Source organism: Nanorana parkeri, unplaced genomic scaffold (genome assembly GCF_000935625.1).
Source record: "Nanorana parkeri isolate BGI_ZX_2015 unplaced genomic scaffold, ASM93562v1 scaffold65, whole genome shotgun sequence".
Taxonomy (NCBI): domain Eukaryota; kingdom Metazoa; phylum Chordata; class Amphibia; order Anura; family Dicroglossidae; genus Nanorana; species Nanorana parkeri.
The window spans coordinates 1,330,654-1,344,809 of record NW_017306333.1 but is presented as its reverse complement, the minus strand read 5'-3'; the positions used below and the strand labels follow the sequence as shown (position 1 = coordinate 1,344,809).

Below are 14,156 nucleotides of genomic sequence, written 5' to 3'. Positions count from 1 at the left end.
CTTTTTTTTTTGTTATTATTATTATTATTATTAATAGATATTATATTATAATTTACAGTTGCAGGTGGAGAACTGAAGCCAGTGGAAGGCAATCCACACCGATGTGTATGGAAAGCTTGTTGTTGGCGTATGGCAGATGATGTAAGCTATTGCTATATACAGTTTGTTTTGCTACACACAACAGTTTGATGTCTTCTTACATTTCACTTCGTCACCGCCAGTAATTGTTTTCTACTTACTGCAGAGAGGTCAACATTCACATGGGGTTTTTTTTGTTTACGCTATATTTTTTTTATAGATTAGTACTACTTATACTTAGCAACTTTAACCAGTACCTTTCTACAATAAAGCATCTTTTTCTGTATTTCAGGAGCAGTTCAGTAGATATGAAAGAGCAATTTATGCAACCCTTAGTGGAAATCTAAAGCAGGTATGTTTGCAGGGACACACACAAATGCTTGCCATAGTTAACAGCGGAACATATTTAATCATATATTCACAAACCGTTTAGTTTTTTTAACATTAACTATAAATCTCAAAAGCACCCGAAACACTGTAATCATGTATTTTATTTTTTTTAGTACCTAATATTTTCTAAATGGTCATTTGTTACTAGCTTCTTCCTGTGTGCGATACATGGGAAGATACAGTCTGGGCATATTTCCGTGTGATGGTGGACAGTCTGGTTGAGCAGGATATCAGAGCCTCGCTTGTATCCTCTAGTGAAGAAGATGAACTGCCTAGGGAATACTTGGAAGCACAGTAAGATGACTTGTTTATTTACACATGTTTATTCAGGTTGCCATCCTTGCATTATTATAATATTTTTGTTGTCTTTTAGCTGGACTCTGGACAAAGTCTTTGAGGAGCTTCAGGCCACTGATAAAAAGGTGTGACTGATTAAGTTCCTATTGTGTTGGAACACATTTGGTTTGGGGTGTTGTATAAGCAGGCTTTTTTCCCAAGTAATCTTCCAGGACAGCATCTGAGAGATAGTCTCCTCCCACATGAAACGGGAAACACTTCATACACACCAAATAAAAAGGCGCATAGGACTAGCATGCCTCAGTTATTTGTGTTTCATCGGCCTAACAGGAGCACCGTCATGTTTGTATATGCCTGAGTGCAAGTTGCAGGGGCTTACTGCGCAAGGTATTCCCTTCTTAGGGGCTACCACTACCGCAATCTACAATAAGGTTTGGAAGACTTATTCCTCCTGGGTCCAGCTTAATGACCTGATGGGGAAGCCAGTCCCCATAGCGGTCTTGGAGTTCCTGCAAAAGGGCGCAGACATGAACTTATCCTGCAGTACACTCAAGGTACAAATTTCCGCCCTGTCAGTCTACTTGGAGACCAGACTGGCGGAATAACTGTTAATTCGGAGATTCCTATTGGCCACTGTCAGAAGTAGGCCTCCGGCTGTGAGGAGCTTCCCAACCTGGGACCTGTCAGTGTCCTCCGTGATTTTCTAAAATCTCCCTTCGAGGCTATCGATTCTTGTTCACTTCACCTTCTTACTGTCAAGGCGGCACTGCTAATTGCCATTGTGTCGGCCAGAAGAGTGAGCGAAATCCATGCATTGTCCATAGCAAAGCCTTACTGCACGATACATGATGACAGGATCGTCCTTAAACCCGACCCGGGGTTCTTACCAAAAGTGGTCTCCACTTTTTACCGCGCTCAGGAAGTGGTTATTCCTTCCTTCTATCCTAACCCAGTTACAGAGGAAGAAAAGATGCTGCGGGGCATCGACGTCAGGAGATGTGTTCTGGAGTATCTGGATAGAACCAGCCACTGGCGAAAATCTGATAATCTATTCGTCCTCTTTTCAGTGCCTACGATCATCCAAGAGCACAGTTGCGAGATAGATCAAAATGGCTATATCGGAGGCCTATAGACAGCAGTGATTGATTCCGCCACAGAATTATGATTATACAGGATTTATATAGCGCCAACAGTTTGCACAGCGCTTTACAATATAGGGCAGACATTACAATCACAATACAATTCAAGACAAGATGGTAAGGAGGGACCTGCCCCTGAGGGCTTACAATCTAAAAATGTGACTGCACACTCCACCAGGGCTTGGGCTTCTTCTATGGCTGAACGGGCAAGGGCTACCCCAGATAAAATCTGCAGGCAGCTACCTGGACCAGTTTCCAAACCTTTGTCGGGCACTACCATGTGGACGTGTTTGCCAAGGAGGACCACGATTTTGGTAGAAAGGTGCAAGCAGTTAGCCCACCATAAAACCATGTGAGTATGGGTTCTTGCCTACTCTCTCAGATGCTGTCCTGGAAGATTACTTGGGGAAAAACTGAGTTAGGTACCTGGTAACTCGGTTTGCAGGAATCTTCCAGGACAGCATGGTTCCCCCCCATGGAAATCTATATGATTTAGGTATGCTTATGTGTATCCTTCGGTTCTATTCATTAACTGAGGCATGCTAGTTTTAAGCGCCTTTTTGTTTGGTGTGTATGAAGTGTTTCCTGTTTCAGGTGGGAGGAGACTATCTCTCAGATGCTGTCCTGGAAGTACCTAACTCCAGTTTTTTTTGTTTTTTTTAGAGGGTGTTGGAAGAAAATAAAGAACATTATCACATTATTCAGAAGTATATAATCCTTTGCGATGTGGATGGTAAGTTCCAGAGTGATTCATTTTTCATATACCCAGACTGCTTTCTCATTCGCAATCTCTGCAATGCCTCAGTTTTCTGCTCCTTTTCAAAATGCAATTCCTGACCGTAGCTGAGCCGGCTGGATCAGGCTTTGTGTTGTGGGAAGGGGTTTTGGGGGATCCCCGATTACACATAGTTATGTTGAATGACAAAACTAGAAGGTAAAGTATGTTCTGCATGCCCATGTTAGTAGCTGTCTCTTACAAATGTTTGCGTAGAAGGTTTAGTTCCTAAGGCTTTGCTTTAACCCATAGATACCAGTATCTCATTGGGCTGATCTATGGTTCCTTACTATGCATTGTTGCACACATTTGTCTATATTCTGTTAAAATGAAAAAAAGAGCAAATACTTTTTGAACTAATTCCTAAGTTTGACTTGTGTCACTGAGAAACTTGTTAGGCAATGGATGTTTTGTTATGATTTGCTCATATTTTAGTGTGCACTTTATAAATTGCAGGTTTAATGGATGAGTTCGGCGAGTGGCTTTCAAAAGGGAAAAGGCTTCTTCTAGGTCATCTGCTGCGCTTCATGACACATCTAATATTGTTTTTCCGAACTCTGGGTCTGCACACTAAGGTAAAATCTCCCTTAAAGAGGAAGTCTGACAAGTGTGTGTGTGATTATAGGAAAAATAAGTAAATATATATATATATTTTTATTATGTATTTCATGCCCGCTTATTTTACTTGATGCCAGACATCGTTATGGGACATGTACATGGGCTTCAGACTAGCAGGTCAAATGCAGCTTTCGGAGAAGTGTCTTCTATTTTAGCTGCTTTTGATCTTGCTTTTGATCTTCTTTTGACCTGCTTTTGTAATGCTTCTGAATTGCTTTTGCCTAATTTACATTGACTTGTTTGGAGGAAAAAGTACTTCCGATGCTGCGGTTAGACATGTTGCAGCGGTTAGACATGTTGCATTTTCTTAAAGACAAAATACAGCAAATTAAATGATAAATGCATGTTCGCATTCTCCATGATGTCCTGTTTAAAAAGTAAATCATTGCATATAAACTAGGCCAAATTTACAGAATGTATCAAAACTGTATTTTGAATAGTTATTATTCTTTTTTTTTTTTTGTGGATCTGCATCTAAAGTGTGTACTAATTTTAATATAGGAGGAAGTCTCAGTGGAAGTGCTGAAAACCTACATACAGGTCAGTCTGCTAAGTGCTATAAATTGTCTGATGTTTCACTGTTTTTCTCATAACCTTTCCCTCCTATGCTGTATATACCCAGCATTTACATGCTCCACAATATGCTTCAGAAAAAGAAAATCAAAGTGCTAAGTAACAAGTTGGTAGCAATAAATACAAATAGTCTTAATGAAGAATAAATCAAATTAGTGAGGTTGTCTATATGAAGTACCTTCTCTAGCTTTTTAGTTAACAGTGGATTACACCAGGTAGGGTGGTAAAACTCTGCACATGTTACAAGAAAAAAAGGACAAAAGGCCATTATCAAATGGCAAAATTAATCTGTAATTTTGTCACAATGAAAACCTAGATTTATAACCTTTTTGTAGCGCTACGAAAAGCTTGTTCTCATACTGTTCCTCCAAGTGATGAACATTTCAAACCTTCTTTTTTTTTGTTTTGTTACAATGTTACTGTTCTGTTATAAGCCTTGAAGAAGCAATGTTTTGTAAGAGGCTTTCTGGACTTATGATCGAACACAAACCAAATGTATGTATTTAATATCCAGAAATGTGTTATTAGAAATCTCATTTTCTGTTTTTATTGTTCCTTTTATACTTCAGCGACTTATAAATGACAAGCACATAAAACTGATAGCCTTCTATGTTTGTCACCTTCCCCAAGACCTGGCTATTACACAGTATGCTGCATTTTTGGAGAATATCACAGAGCCAGAACAGCGGCATCAGTGTTTGGAGCTCGCCAAGGAAGCAGGTAATTCTCACTTGTTAAAGCATTTATGATCGACAGTACATTCCACAAATGCTTGAAGTATTAGATGTAAGCATTGCAAGCTAGTTGCAGCGCCACAGTGTTAGTCTCAGCAGCTGTACTCGGTCATACCTGTGGATCTTCTTCACTCCCGCTCTGCTCAGCTATCGGGAGTGAAGAGAGCTGCAAGGCTTGTGTATGATGCTGATGTTGGTCTGGCATTTTCTTTGCAAGCAGCAATTTTCTATAAAGACTGCACACGTGCTAAACGGTCATGTGCGTGTTCTGGTGACAAAGTTAGTCAGAACAACTTTTAACAGCAGAAGTAGTCATTAAAACTGCCAAAAAAGAGAGCACTCATTGAAGCTCAGGGCTCAGAAGGTAACTCTTTAGGAGTATGGAGTCTTGCTGAACTACACAAAACTAAACCAAACTCATTGAGGCTACACAAAACTAGAACATAAATGTTGATATGAAGCAGCTCAATTATTTTTGTATATGTATGTTTTAGGGAACATTACATTTGACTTACAGAAGCATTTGTCTCCGGATATAAGCAAATATGAGATTCACATCTGGAGAATTGGTTACCTACCTCTGTTCTAAAGCACAAGTCATTCCAAAAATGAACACATTTAAAATGTCCTCTGTTTTTGTTTTTGCCAAGAGTACTGCTGTGTAACAAAATTGAGGCATGCTGAGTATAGGAGAGCTTATACTAGGGTTTGGCTTACAATCTGCGAATGGAGAAACTGCAAGTCCCATCAGCCACTGCAGCAGAAGGTTGTTCTCATTGTTGTACAAGTGCAGTGATAGCACCACACATGCAGTCCATTCATTCTTCCTCCTGTCCTTGTTACAAAATGTCCATACCGAGGTATGACAGGGACAGCAAGGGGAATCTGCAGGAGCCAGAGCATTGCACCTGCGATCCACTGATTGCGGGTGCAATTCTTTTCTGGCTCCAAAGCAAAAAACGATAAATACACTTTTTTTTTTATGAAGCGTGCATTTATTTATTTAAGGTGGACATTACTTTTAAGCTGGTTAATGTTTTGTCTGTCATGCTTGCTTAACTTTGTGTATATATTGAAGGTTTGGATGTTGCAACAATAACAAAGACTGTGGTTGAAAACACACGAAAAAAAGATAGCGGTGAATTTACCCATCATGACTTTGCACCTGCCCTGGCTCCTGCCACAAGTGAGGCAAGTATCCATGCTATTAGAATTGTTAATAAACGACTATTTCATTTAGCAGCCTAGTGTGCACAATTTTGGACTTGCCAAGATCACTAAGCAGCTGCAACTAAGGCCCCTTTCACACGGACTGATCAGGAGAGGATCCATGCACAGATCCCCTCCTGATCACAGCGGTACGGAGGAGATATTACCGCTGTGACATCCGTGTCCGTACAGTGTTTCTTGCAATGGAGGAAAAAACTGAAACTGCCGAACCCATGTGTGTCTATGGGGAATCGGAAGTAAACGGACATGTGTCTGTTTACCTAAGAAAACTCCATGCCAGCATGGTCCGGTCTGTCGAAACGGAAGCCTGAGCCGAGGGTAACCGGGTGTAAATGGACTACCCTTAAACTTGCATTGGGCATCCGATCGGGATCAATTTTAGGAATGCAGATAAAGTAAGATTTCTGCACCCTTTTGGATATTGGCGTACGAAAATGTAAATTGGTGTTTTTCGTGACATCAATGCAGTAACTATATTTTCTGTCCCAACTGGATTAAGAGAAGGACCAGTTTGAATTGTTCCAGAATGTTACTGCATCACATTTGTAAGTCAGCTGTGTTTCTGAACCGTGAGATCATTTGAGACATTACATCATAACCCTGAATAATGTTGTGTAGAATATGGTAAGGGAACATAATACCGTATTTTTGATCACACTGCAGACGGGAGGTGCATTTGGGATCCATTGAAATGAATGGCGCCGGGCGAGTAGTTTTTTTGTACATTTTAGCCCTGCTCCTGACAAGCAGAGCTAAATGTATAGTGTGGAGCCGCCGCTCGTTTTAATACAAGTGATCTGCTTAGATCACTTGTATAAAAGGAGCAGCGGCGATCCTGTCTGCATATCTCCATCCTTAGCTGCACATACTTGCATCCCTTTCACTCTCCTTCATTTAGCTGCCAGGAGCAAAGGGAGGAAACCCTGTGTCATAGTCTTGGAGCTTAGACAGGATTGGGGACTCTCTCCTTGCCCCCAATTGACAACTCTTTGCCACTTACCAGTGCTGTAATGTGTGACGAAGGGAAGGAAGTCGCATGCTTCTCCAAACCTTGCGTTTCTCCTAACTCCCAATGACTTTAAGGAGCAGCCAGGATGTTGAGGAGCTACTGCTAGGAGAGGGTTAATTGAACCAGTTGGTTGAGTGTGAGAACTACTGTAAACCTACCTGACTACATACTATTTGCTGAATTTAGTGTCACAGGATTATTTCAGCACTTCATGCCACATGTAAATGAGATTTATTTCCACTAAAATCTATCCATCTTACAGTGACCCCTTACAAAAGGGTTGTGGGTTTCTGTTGGGGGATCGCTTAAAATTGTTGTATACACATATAGATCTGCGCTCCTCATCCATAACCTTATTCCTAATCTGTACTATCCAAACTAAATGTGAAAACATTCTCTGCTGCAGCGTATTTCAGTCATCCACTGTCTTTACCTGTATATTAATCAACAGCGCGTTTATTAATTTGTGCTTCAAAAATAAATGTGTCCTATAAAACTGTATGACCCGATCTATATAGCAATCAGAACTACTATTCTCATCAATCCCCTAAACAACCATGCATAATTACAGTTTTTCAATCACAATCTATATATAAATAAGTCTAACATCAGTGTTGCTTAACCAATAACGACCAATCCACCATGTGCAAATTGTCCAAAGTTGTGATTCACTTCTGTCCCAAATAAAACAGTCTCCAATGTGCTGTTAGTATGCTCCTCTTTTGTTGCATCCACATGCTGAACTCTATTGCCCTCACCAGATGCATATGACCAATTTATTGCCAAACTCTGATTACTGACCCTAATCTTTCTCCCGGCAGGAGGACCGTGCAAAGATTGACGTAATAGATTGGCTGGTGTTTGATCCTGCACAGAGAGCTGAGGCACTGAAGCAGAGCAATGCCATCATCAGGAAATTTTTAGGTAGAAAATATTGTCTGGTGTCTGATATCTATCTGTGACAGCAGAAAGCAATGAGTTGCACATTAAGGCATGATTGAAGGGCAGGGAGATTGCTTTTACCCTTCAATGCCTTTTATAAATTGTGATAGCAAAGTAAACTGCTTAGATTTTTATTCATGCTTCCATGTGTCTGCTTTTCCTTCAATCATGCCGTGTCCTAGAAATGTCTAAATGAGATGAGCTGACTGAAGGTTGGGGCAGTACGTAGCTGTTCTTTCATTAGTTCATAAATTATTGGAATAAGTCCAGCTGCAGGGAAAACTACAGAATCTTATGCCTGTCTTACAAATGTATGAGCTTATATTACTACAATACCTGTATAAGCGAATGTAGCGGTTGGATGTTTCCAAGGCAGATTGAACAATCCTTTTCTATTAATATTTCCTGATTATGTGTTGCCGTTTGTAGCATCCAAGAAACATGATGCGGCAAAAGAAGTATTTTCCAAAATTCCCTCGGATTCTATAGCTGAGATCTACAGCCAATGGGAGGAACAAGGGATGGACAGCATTCTGCCAGCAGAGGATGACAACGCTATACGTGAACACCTGTGTATAAGAGCGTACTTGGTAAGCCATATGTATTATATATATATATATATCTGATTTGTAGTCTGTCCTTCTCCGTGGTAACTAGATGGACAATAGCTTTATATAATAGCAAGTATTGACTGTTTCTCTAAAAACAGCAGCTCCTCCACCCACTTTAAGGCTCAAAAGATAAACCACTCAACAGAGATTGCACTCACTGAAAGTATGTGACCGAGAACAAAGTAAGATCAGTATGTGCTTATAGAGTAGTCTTTTATACTCCGTAAAACTGCAGGGCATCCGTCTCCAACATGGCACCGATCTCTCTGCAATACCATGATCACGGCAGAATTCTGGAACCATTTTCTTGCAAAGCAACGTGCACTCAAGCCATAACGGAGCATTCCACCAGTAAGGAAGAGAAGAGTCCTCCTGCAGTCTGTTTATGGAAATTTCACATAAAATGCTAAATAGTTACCAAGCATCCACTTGGACAAATCAGTGGCAGTGTCTAATGTGGTCCATCAGGTGACTTTATCAGAGGACTCATTTGCGTAGGAAAAACCATTACATAAGTGCATACTTACCTTACGTTACGTTTGGTCGCATCATTTCAGTGAGTGCAATACCTGTTGGGTGGAAGGAAGGTGTGTAACATGGCTTTAGTGATCGTATAACATGATTAGAGCAACCATTTCTTTCTCTAGAAGTATTCATCTGTTTGGGATATGACTTCTAATTATTAAATGAGAGTAGACATCCTGGCAAGATAAGAGCTTCCAATCTGAACAATCGACGTATAACCTTTATAGTACCTGCATTTGAGTATTAACAGAGCTATTGTTATACGTGTGGAGTGAATAAGCTCTTAGCGTTGGAGAAGTAAATAGAAATATGTTTGTCTCATAGGAAGCGCATGAAGTGTTCAATGAGTGGTTCAAGCACATGAACTCGCCTCCTCAGAAACCAACACTGATTGGGCATGCCACCTTCACAGAGAAAGTCGCTTTTGAACACAAAGAAAAGAAATATGAGGTATTATTTTTTTTCCTGTTGCTGGTAAAATGAATGAAAAAAATAGCAAATAAGAGCAGGAAATAAATACAGCATTTGATGGTGGACATTTGTATAAAATGTGTTCTTTAAGTATCAGTATCAGTACGCATTTTGTTATAGTAGTTTCATGGTGTTTATTTCCCTAATGTTTGCTTGAAGAACAACTCCAGGTAAAAATGTGATTAACCCTTGTAGTGGGGCTAAGTGCTTGTTTTTGCCTAGGGTCTAAAATAAAGTAACATTCACCCGATCCTCTAAGCAGGCCGGACGGTATATCCTTCAGTGTCCTCGCGTCCTATACACTGTGTCTAGGACAGGGGTAATGAAACTACAAATCCCATGATGAATCTGTCTCTGGGAGTCATGCCTGTGGCTGTGAGAATCTTGCAATGCCTCATGGGATTTGTAGTTCCACCACAGCTGGAGGGCCAGAGGTTCCCCACCCCTGGTATAGAACATGATGACTTTGGGACTTTAGACTGCTGCAGCGGAGGGAGAGAGAGGCTCCAGGGACCCGTCTAAGAGCAAACTGGCTCAGAGAATCGGGTGAGTATACCTGTAATTTTTCACCCTAGGCAAAAACGAGCACTTAAACCTTACAGTGCCAGGGTAGCCCCCACTGCAAAGGGTTAATACAATTTTTACCAAGAGTTCTGTATTAAATACATTTAACTGTTCATGTCTTTTATACTTTGGATAAAAGCAGAACTGTTTAGTTTGGTAGATGCTGAAACGTTCACCACCTTATGCCTCCCAGAGACTCTGCGCTGAGTTACCTGCGTACCTGTGTTAGTCTTTATACATGGTGAGTGGGAGGGCCAGCGTTGAGCAGGAACACTGGAAACCCTGAGGGGGGATGGGAACAGAACACAGAAATTTGATGGGCATTTTATTACCAGAGTCCATAAGACAAATAAGGAGTCTGCTGGAAAGCCCACCAGACTTCACCTAATACCTAAAATGTTATTTTATCGTCCAATGAAGGACACAGGAATTTAGGAACAGTCAGAGGTTGGGACACTAGCAAACAGAAAAATTGTAAGCCTTTGGTGCGTCCCAGAGCAGAAAAATTAGGGCATGCCGCAGTTTTTTCACATGATCTGGAACTGAACGCTGTGGTGTGAAATAGAGCCCAAAATACCATTGGAATACATTGGATGCATTTCTGATGCGTTCTGTAACTGCTCTGCATCTACTCCACACTTGGTGTGAACAAGCCACAAGGGTTTAAGCACAAGTATCATCCATTGGGTTAGAGTGTTGCATACGTGTTCTGTGCTCTTTCCTACCATTCAGCCTAGAGGGAAAACCATCCTACTGCGGCTCCTGAAACACCACATGGATCTCCTATTTGTTTTCACTGCCTGCCTACAGTGATTTTGTCACCTCCTGTTGCCTGGATCCCTCATTAGTACCAGCTGGCTCGGTTTGTAATTACCGGAGGCATTGTCTCACATCAGGCCTAGTTGCATTATTGCTGTATGGACAAAGGACTGTCCTGCTGCCACGTGTGATCTCCGCCTAAACTGCCCTAGTGGTTCTGGGGGCATTTAACTGGTATCTCTAGGAAAAGCAGAACTTTGGAATCTAGGACCCCTGTTGTCAACGGTTCGTTCTCATCAGAGTCTAATTCAACTCCTTCAGGTTTGGCCAATGCCTCCCCTATGTCCACAGGGAACTCTGCGTCTACTTTGTACTTGCTATCTGCATGTACTGGGGCATTCTGCCTGCACAGGTTCAAAGCGCACTCCGGCTCCATCCCCTTCAGGGTCTGGCTACAAGCATCCTGATATCTCCTAGCTCAAGTTGGCTCTGGGACCCTTTTTACTGCCACTGACTCGGAGTCCCAGTCTCTCTGTGAGACTGTTTTCAGATGATTCGAGCATCGGTAGCCTCAGCCTGCAGCTCCAGGCCTTGGGTCTTTTAGAGCTTCTGCAGCTGCAAAGGACTCCCAATACATCCCTTTTTTTGGATCTTGGAAACATCCTGACAGTTCCTGGGCCCCACCTCAGAGTGTGTTAGAACTTTTCCCTTTTAGTGGGGGATTTATAAATCGGTGGTCCTTCCTCACCGTAGATGCACCTGTGATCAACCTCAACAAGCAGACCACCAAGCAGGTAGACGGCATGCTCACTTTTAGGCATTTTACTGACATTCTGTTAAAATCACTTCCCTGTTTAAAACTGGCGTGGTTCTCTGTCCTGTGTTGTCAGTAACATTATTTGGAAGTCGGAATAGGTGGATTCCCTGGAAGACTAGTCCCTCTTTTTATGGTAATGCCATGTGTGGGCAGAGTGCACGTTTGCCTCAACACAGAGGGTCAGTAGAGTGGGCAGAGGACACCCACCCTGCTGCTTCCTCTACTTCAGTAGTCTTTACACTTAAGCATTTTGACCCTTATTCCCATTCAACCCATAGAACTTGAAGCCAGAGGTCAGCCAATCCCTCTAGTAAGCTGCCAGTGTGAAAGTGAGTCCCCACTTTTACAATTGGGGGGGCTGTTTGTACATCTTTGAGTGAGATATCGAGGATGGTCTTTTTGGACCAAGAGGTTACTGGTGCTGCTAGTCAGCCTCTTAGGGCATCTTCCCCCCTCCCTGGAAGGGCACCACATGTTGGCATGTCCCCATTTGGGGGTCAGTCTGGTTCCCCAAAACAGACCGTTTTCTGCTGTCTTTAAGGGAACAATGATGATTCTGCACCTGGGTTATCCTCATCTGCTTCCTTATTGAAGACAATTGGGAATTAAAAAAGCTTATGAGATCATAAGGAACTTGGCAACCTCTCAAACTGATCTGAAATGTAACTTGAAAGCATGCTGTATTAGCTCATCTGCTCAAGCACTAAAGAAGCTGTTAGGATAGAAACAAAAGAGAAGAAAACTGATAACAAGAACCTGATTCGCAGGGAATGCAGGGAAAATGACCATGCAAGTCTGTTATTGAGTAATTGTCATTTCTACATATTTATGATTTTGTTCCTATTAGGCAGATTATAATACATGGAAGGGTCACCTTGAAATGTTAACTACAGAAGTAAAAGAGAAAATTTACAATGTCTTACTGTTTGTTGATGGCGGCTGGATGGTGGATGTCAGAGATGTAAGTAAACTTTTCTTTTTGTTCCCTTGAAGCATATGTCATAGTGGACAAGTGGGTTTGTTCAGTGTGGTGGTGTTAACAAGATGTATACACACTGACAGTGAGCTCAACACTAATCATGATGGGTTTGGCATATTATCAGGGCTTCAATGAGCCCATCCTCAGTATTTGTGAGTTTACATACATTCACTTAGCCAACTCTAAACAAACAATGAACTTGAAAGTACAGGAGCTTGCACTCCACTTGGGGCTGGATTAGGAATATTTTAGAATTATTTCAAAACAACTGTTTCAATATAAAGAATGATGTGCTATACGTACCACACAGTTACACATTTAGTTTGGTTTCTCCATGATTATATCCCATGGTGCTGTTGTGATATGAGTCAGTGGCACATAAAGGGGGGGGAGTGCTTTCTCATTGCTGTTTGAGCTGCTAAGCTATAAAGACACTGCCGAGTCTATCTTGAGTAAGCCATAGTTTACACTGTCAGTGGGCTGAAAAACAACTGTGCCGCCACTCTGTCCCCACACGGAGTACAATATAATGAAACGTAGAAGTGTTCACAACAGTACAGCATCTCCAAAGAATGATGATTGTGTGCAATCCCCTATAGCAGTGTAAAAACCAAACTTGGCTCCATTTTATATAGTCATTTTGTTGTATCTTTTGTGTGCAATCTGAAGTTTTGCTGTCCTTATTAGGATGCAGAGGAGGATCTGGAACGTAAAAACCAGATGATGTTCCTGCGGAGCCTGTGCTTACCAATGATGACTTTCTTGCTGCACACTGTACTGCATAACACCAAGCAGTACCAGGAATGTCTACGGCTGGCGGATGTGATCTCATCAGAAAACCACAAGCTGTATAAAGTAGGTGCACCCTTTACAATAACTGCATGTTTATGAACATTTACTTTTACTGTGTTTTTGTATATGTTTGTTTAGGACTAAAAATTGAAGCAAACAGACTGAGGATTTCCCCTTCTAGAATTAACTCAGATTCTAATTGCTTCTTAACAAAAGTTGTCAAATGAAAAGAAAAATAAATGAGGAGAGAGCTAATTGGGTTACCAATGGAGTAATAGGAACAAATTGTATTTATTTTTTCTAGCACGTGATCTCTTTTAGAAATGTGGCTTAACACTCTTTCCTGTGTTCTCAGGTATTTTCCAAGACGGAGATGAGGAAGCTACTTCAGAAATGTAGAGAATCATCACTGATGCTGTTGGATATGCAGCTTGATCCTCTGGGTTATGAAATCCAGTCCTAATGTCCCTGTTTGAGAAAAGAGGTGGCAGCAGCTTCTGTGACTGTTCAAACCCAATCTATTTTTCTTGGTTGCTGCAAAATCATTTTTTTTATATTAAAATAAATTTGCTCAGTAAAAATGACCTGTTGTTGTATTTCAGAAACGTTCTTCTTTATGCCAACGTTTAAAGTGAAACAAATATTTTAGCACGCCTACATAGAATGTTTGTATTCGCTGTAAAATCCTTTTCTTGAGGGAAACGCCGAGTAATTAGCTTCAGGTTGCACTGCTGCCTACAGGAGGATAGGACACTGGTAAACAAAAGAACTGTAGGTCAGCCCAGGATAACACCTTCTACTCCCAGCATGCCTCAGCTGTGTATCAAGCAGTACCGAGAGCATGATCATAATG

General features: G+C 41.3%; 1 protein-coding gene across 2 annotated transcripts in view; it reads left to right on the top strand.

Annotated features, from left to right (window-relative positions):
* The window catches only part of NUP107 (nucleoporin 107), a 28,760-nt gene extending 14,908 nt beyond the window's left edge, over positions 1–13,852 (top strand). For both annotated transcript variants that reach the window (XM_018576349.1, XM_018576348.1), the window contains exons 14-28: positions 65–141; positions 371–430; positions 617–762; positions 842–890; positions 2,568–2,637; positions 3,136–3,254; positions 3,799–3,837; positions 4,440–4,590; positions 5,683–5,795; positions 7,665–7,767; positions 8,215–8,375; positions 9,246–9,371; positions 12,380–12,493; positions 13,199–13,366; positions 13,659–13,852. In XM_018576349.1, the coding sequence (XP_018431851.1) occupies positions 65–141; positions 371–430; positions 617–762; positions 842–890; positions 2,568–2,637; positions 3,136–3,254; positions 3,799–3,837; positions 4,440–4,590; positions 5,683–5,795; positions 7,665–7,767; positions 8,215–8,375; positions 9,246–9,371; positions 12,380–12,493; positions 13,199–13,366; positions 13,659–13,766 (1,604 nt within the window). In that variant the 3' untranslated portion in view covers positions 13,767–13,852. The remainder of the gene's footprint in view (positions 1–64; positions 142–370; positions 431–616; positions 763–841; positions 891–2,567; positions 2,638–3,135; positions 3,255–3,798; positions 3,838–4,439; positions 4,591–5,682; positions 5,796–7,664; positions 7,768–8,214; positions 8,376–9,245; positions 9,372–12,379; positions 12,494–13,198; positions 13,367–13,658) is intronic.
* Positions 13,853–14,156: the final 304 nt, after the last annotated feature.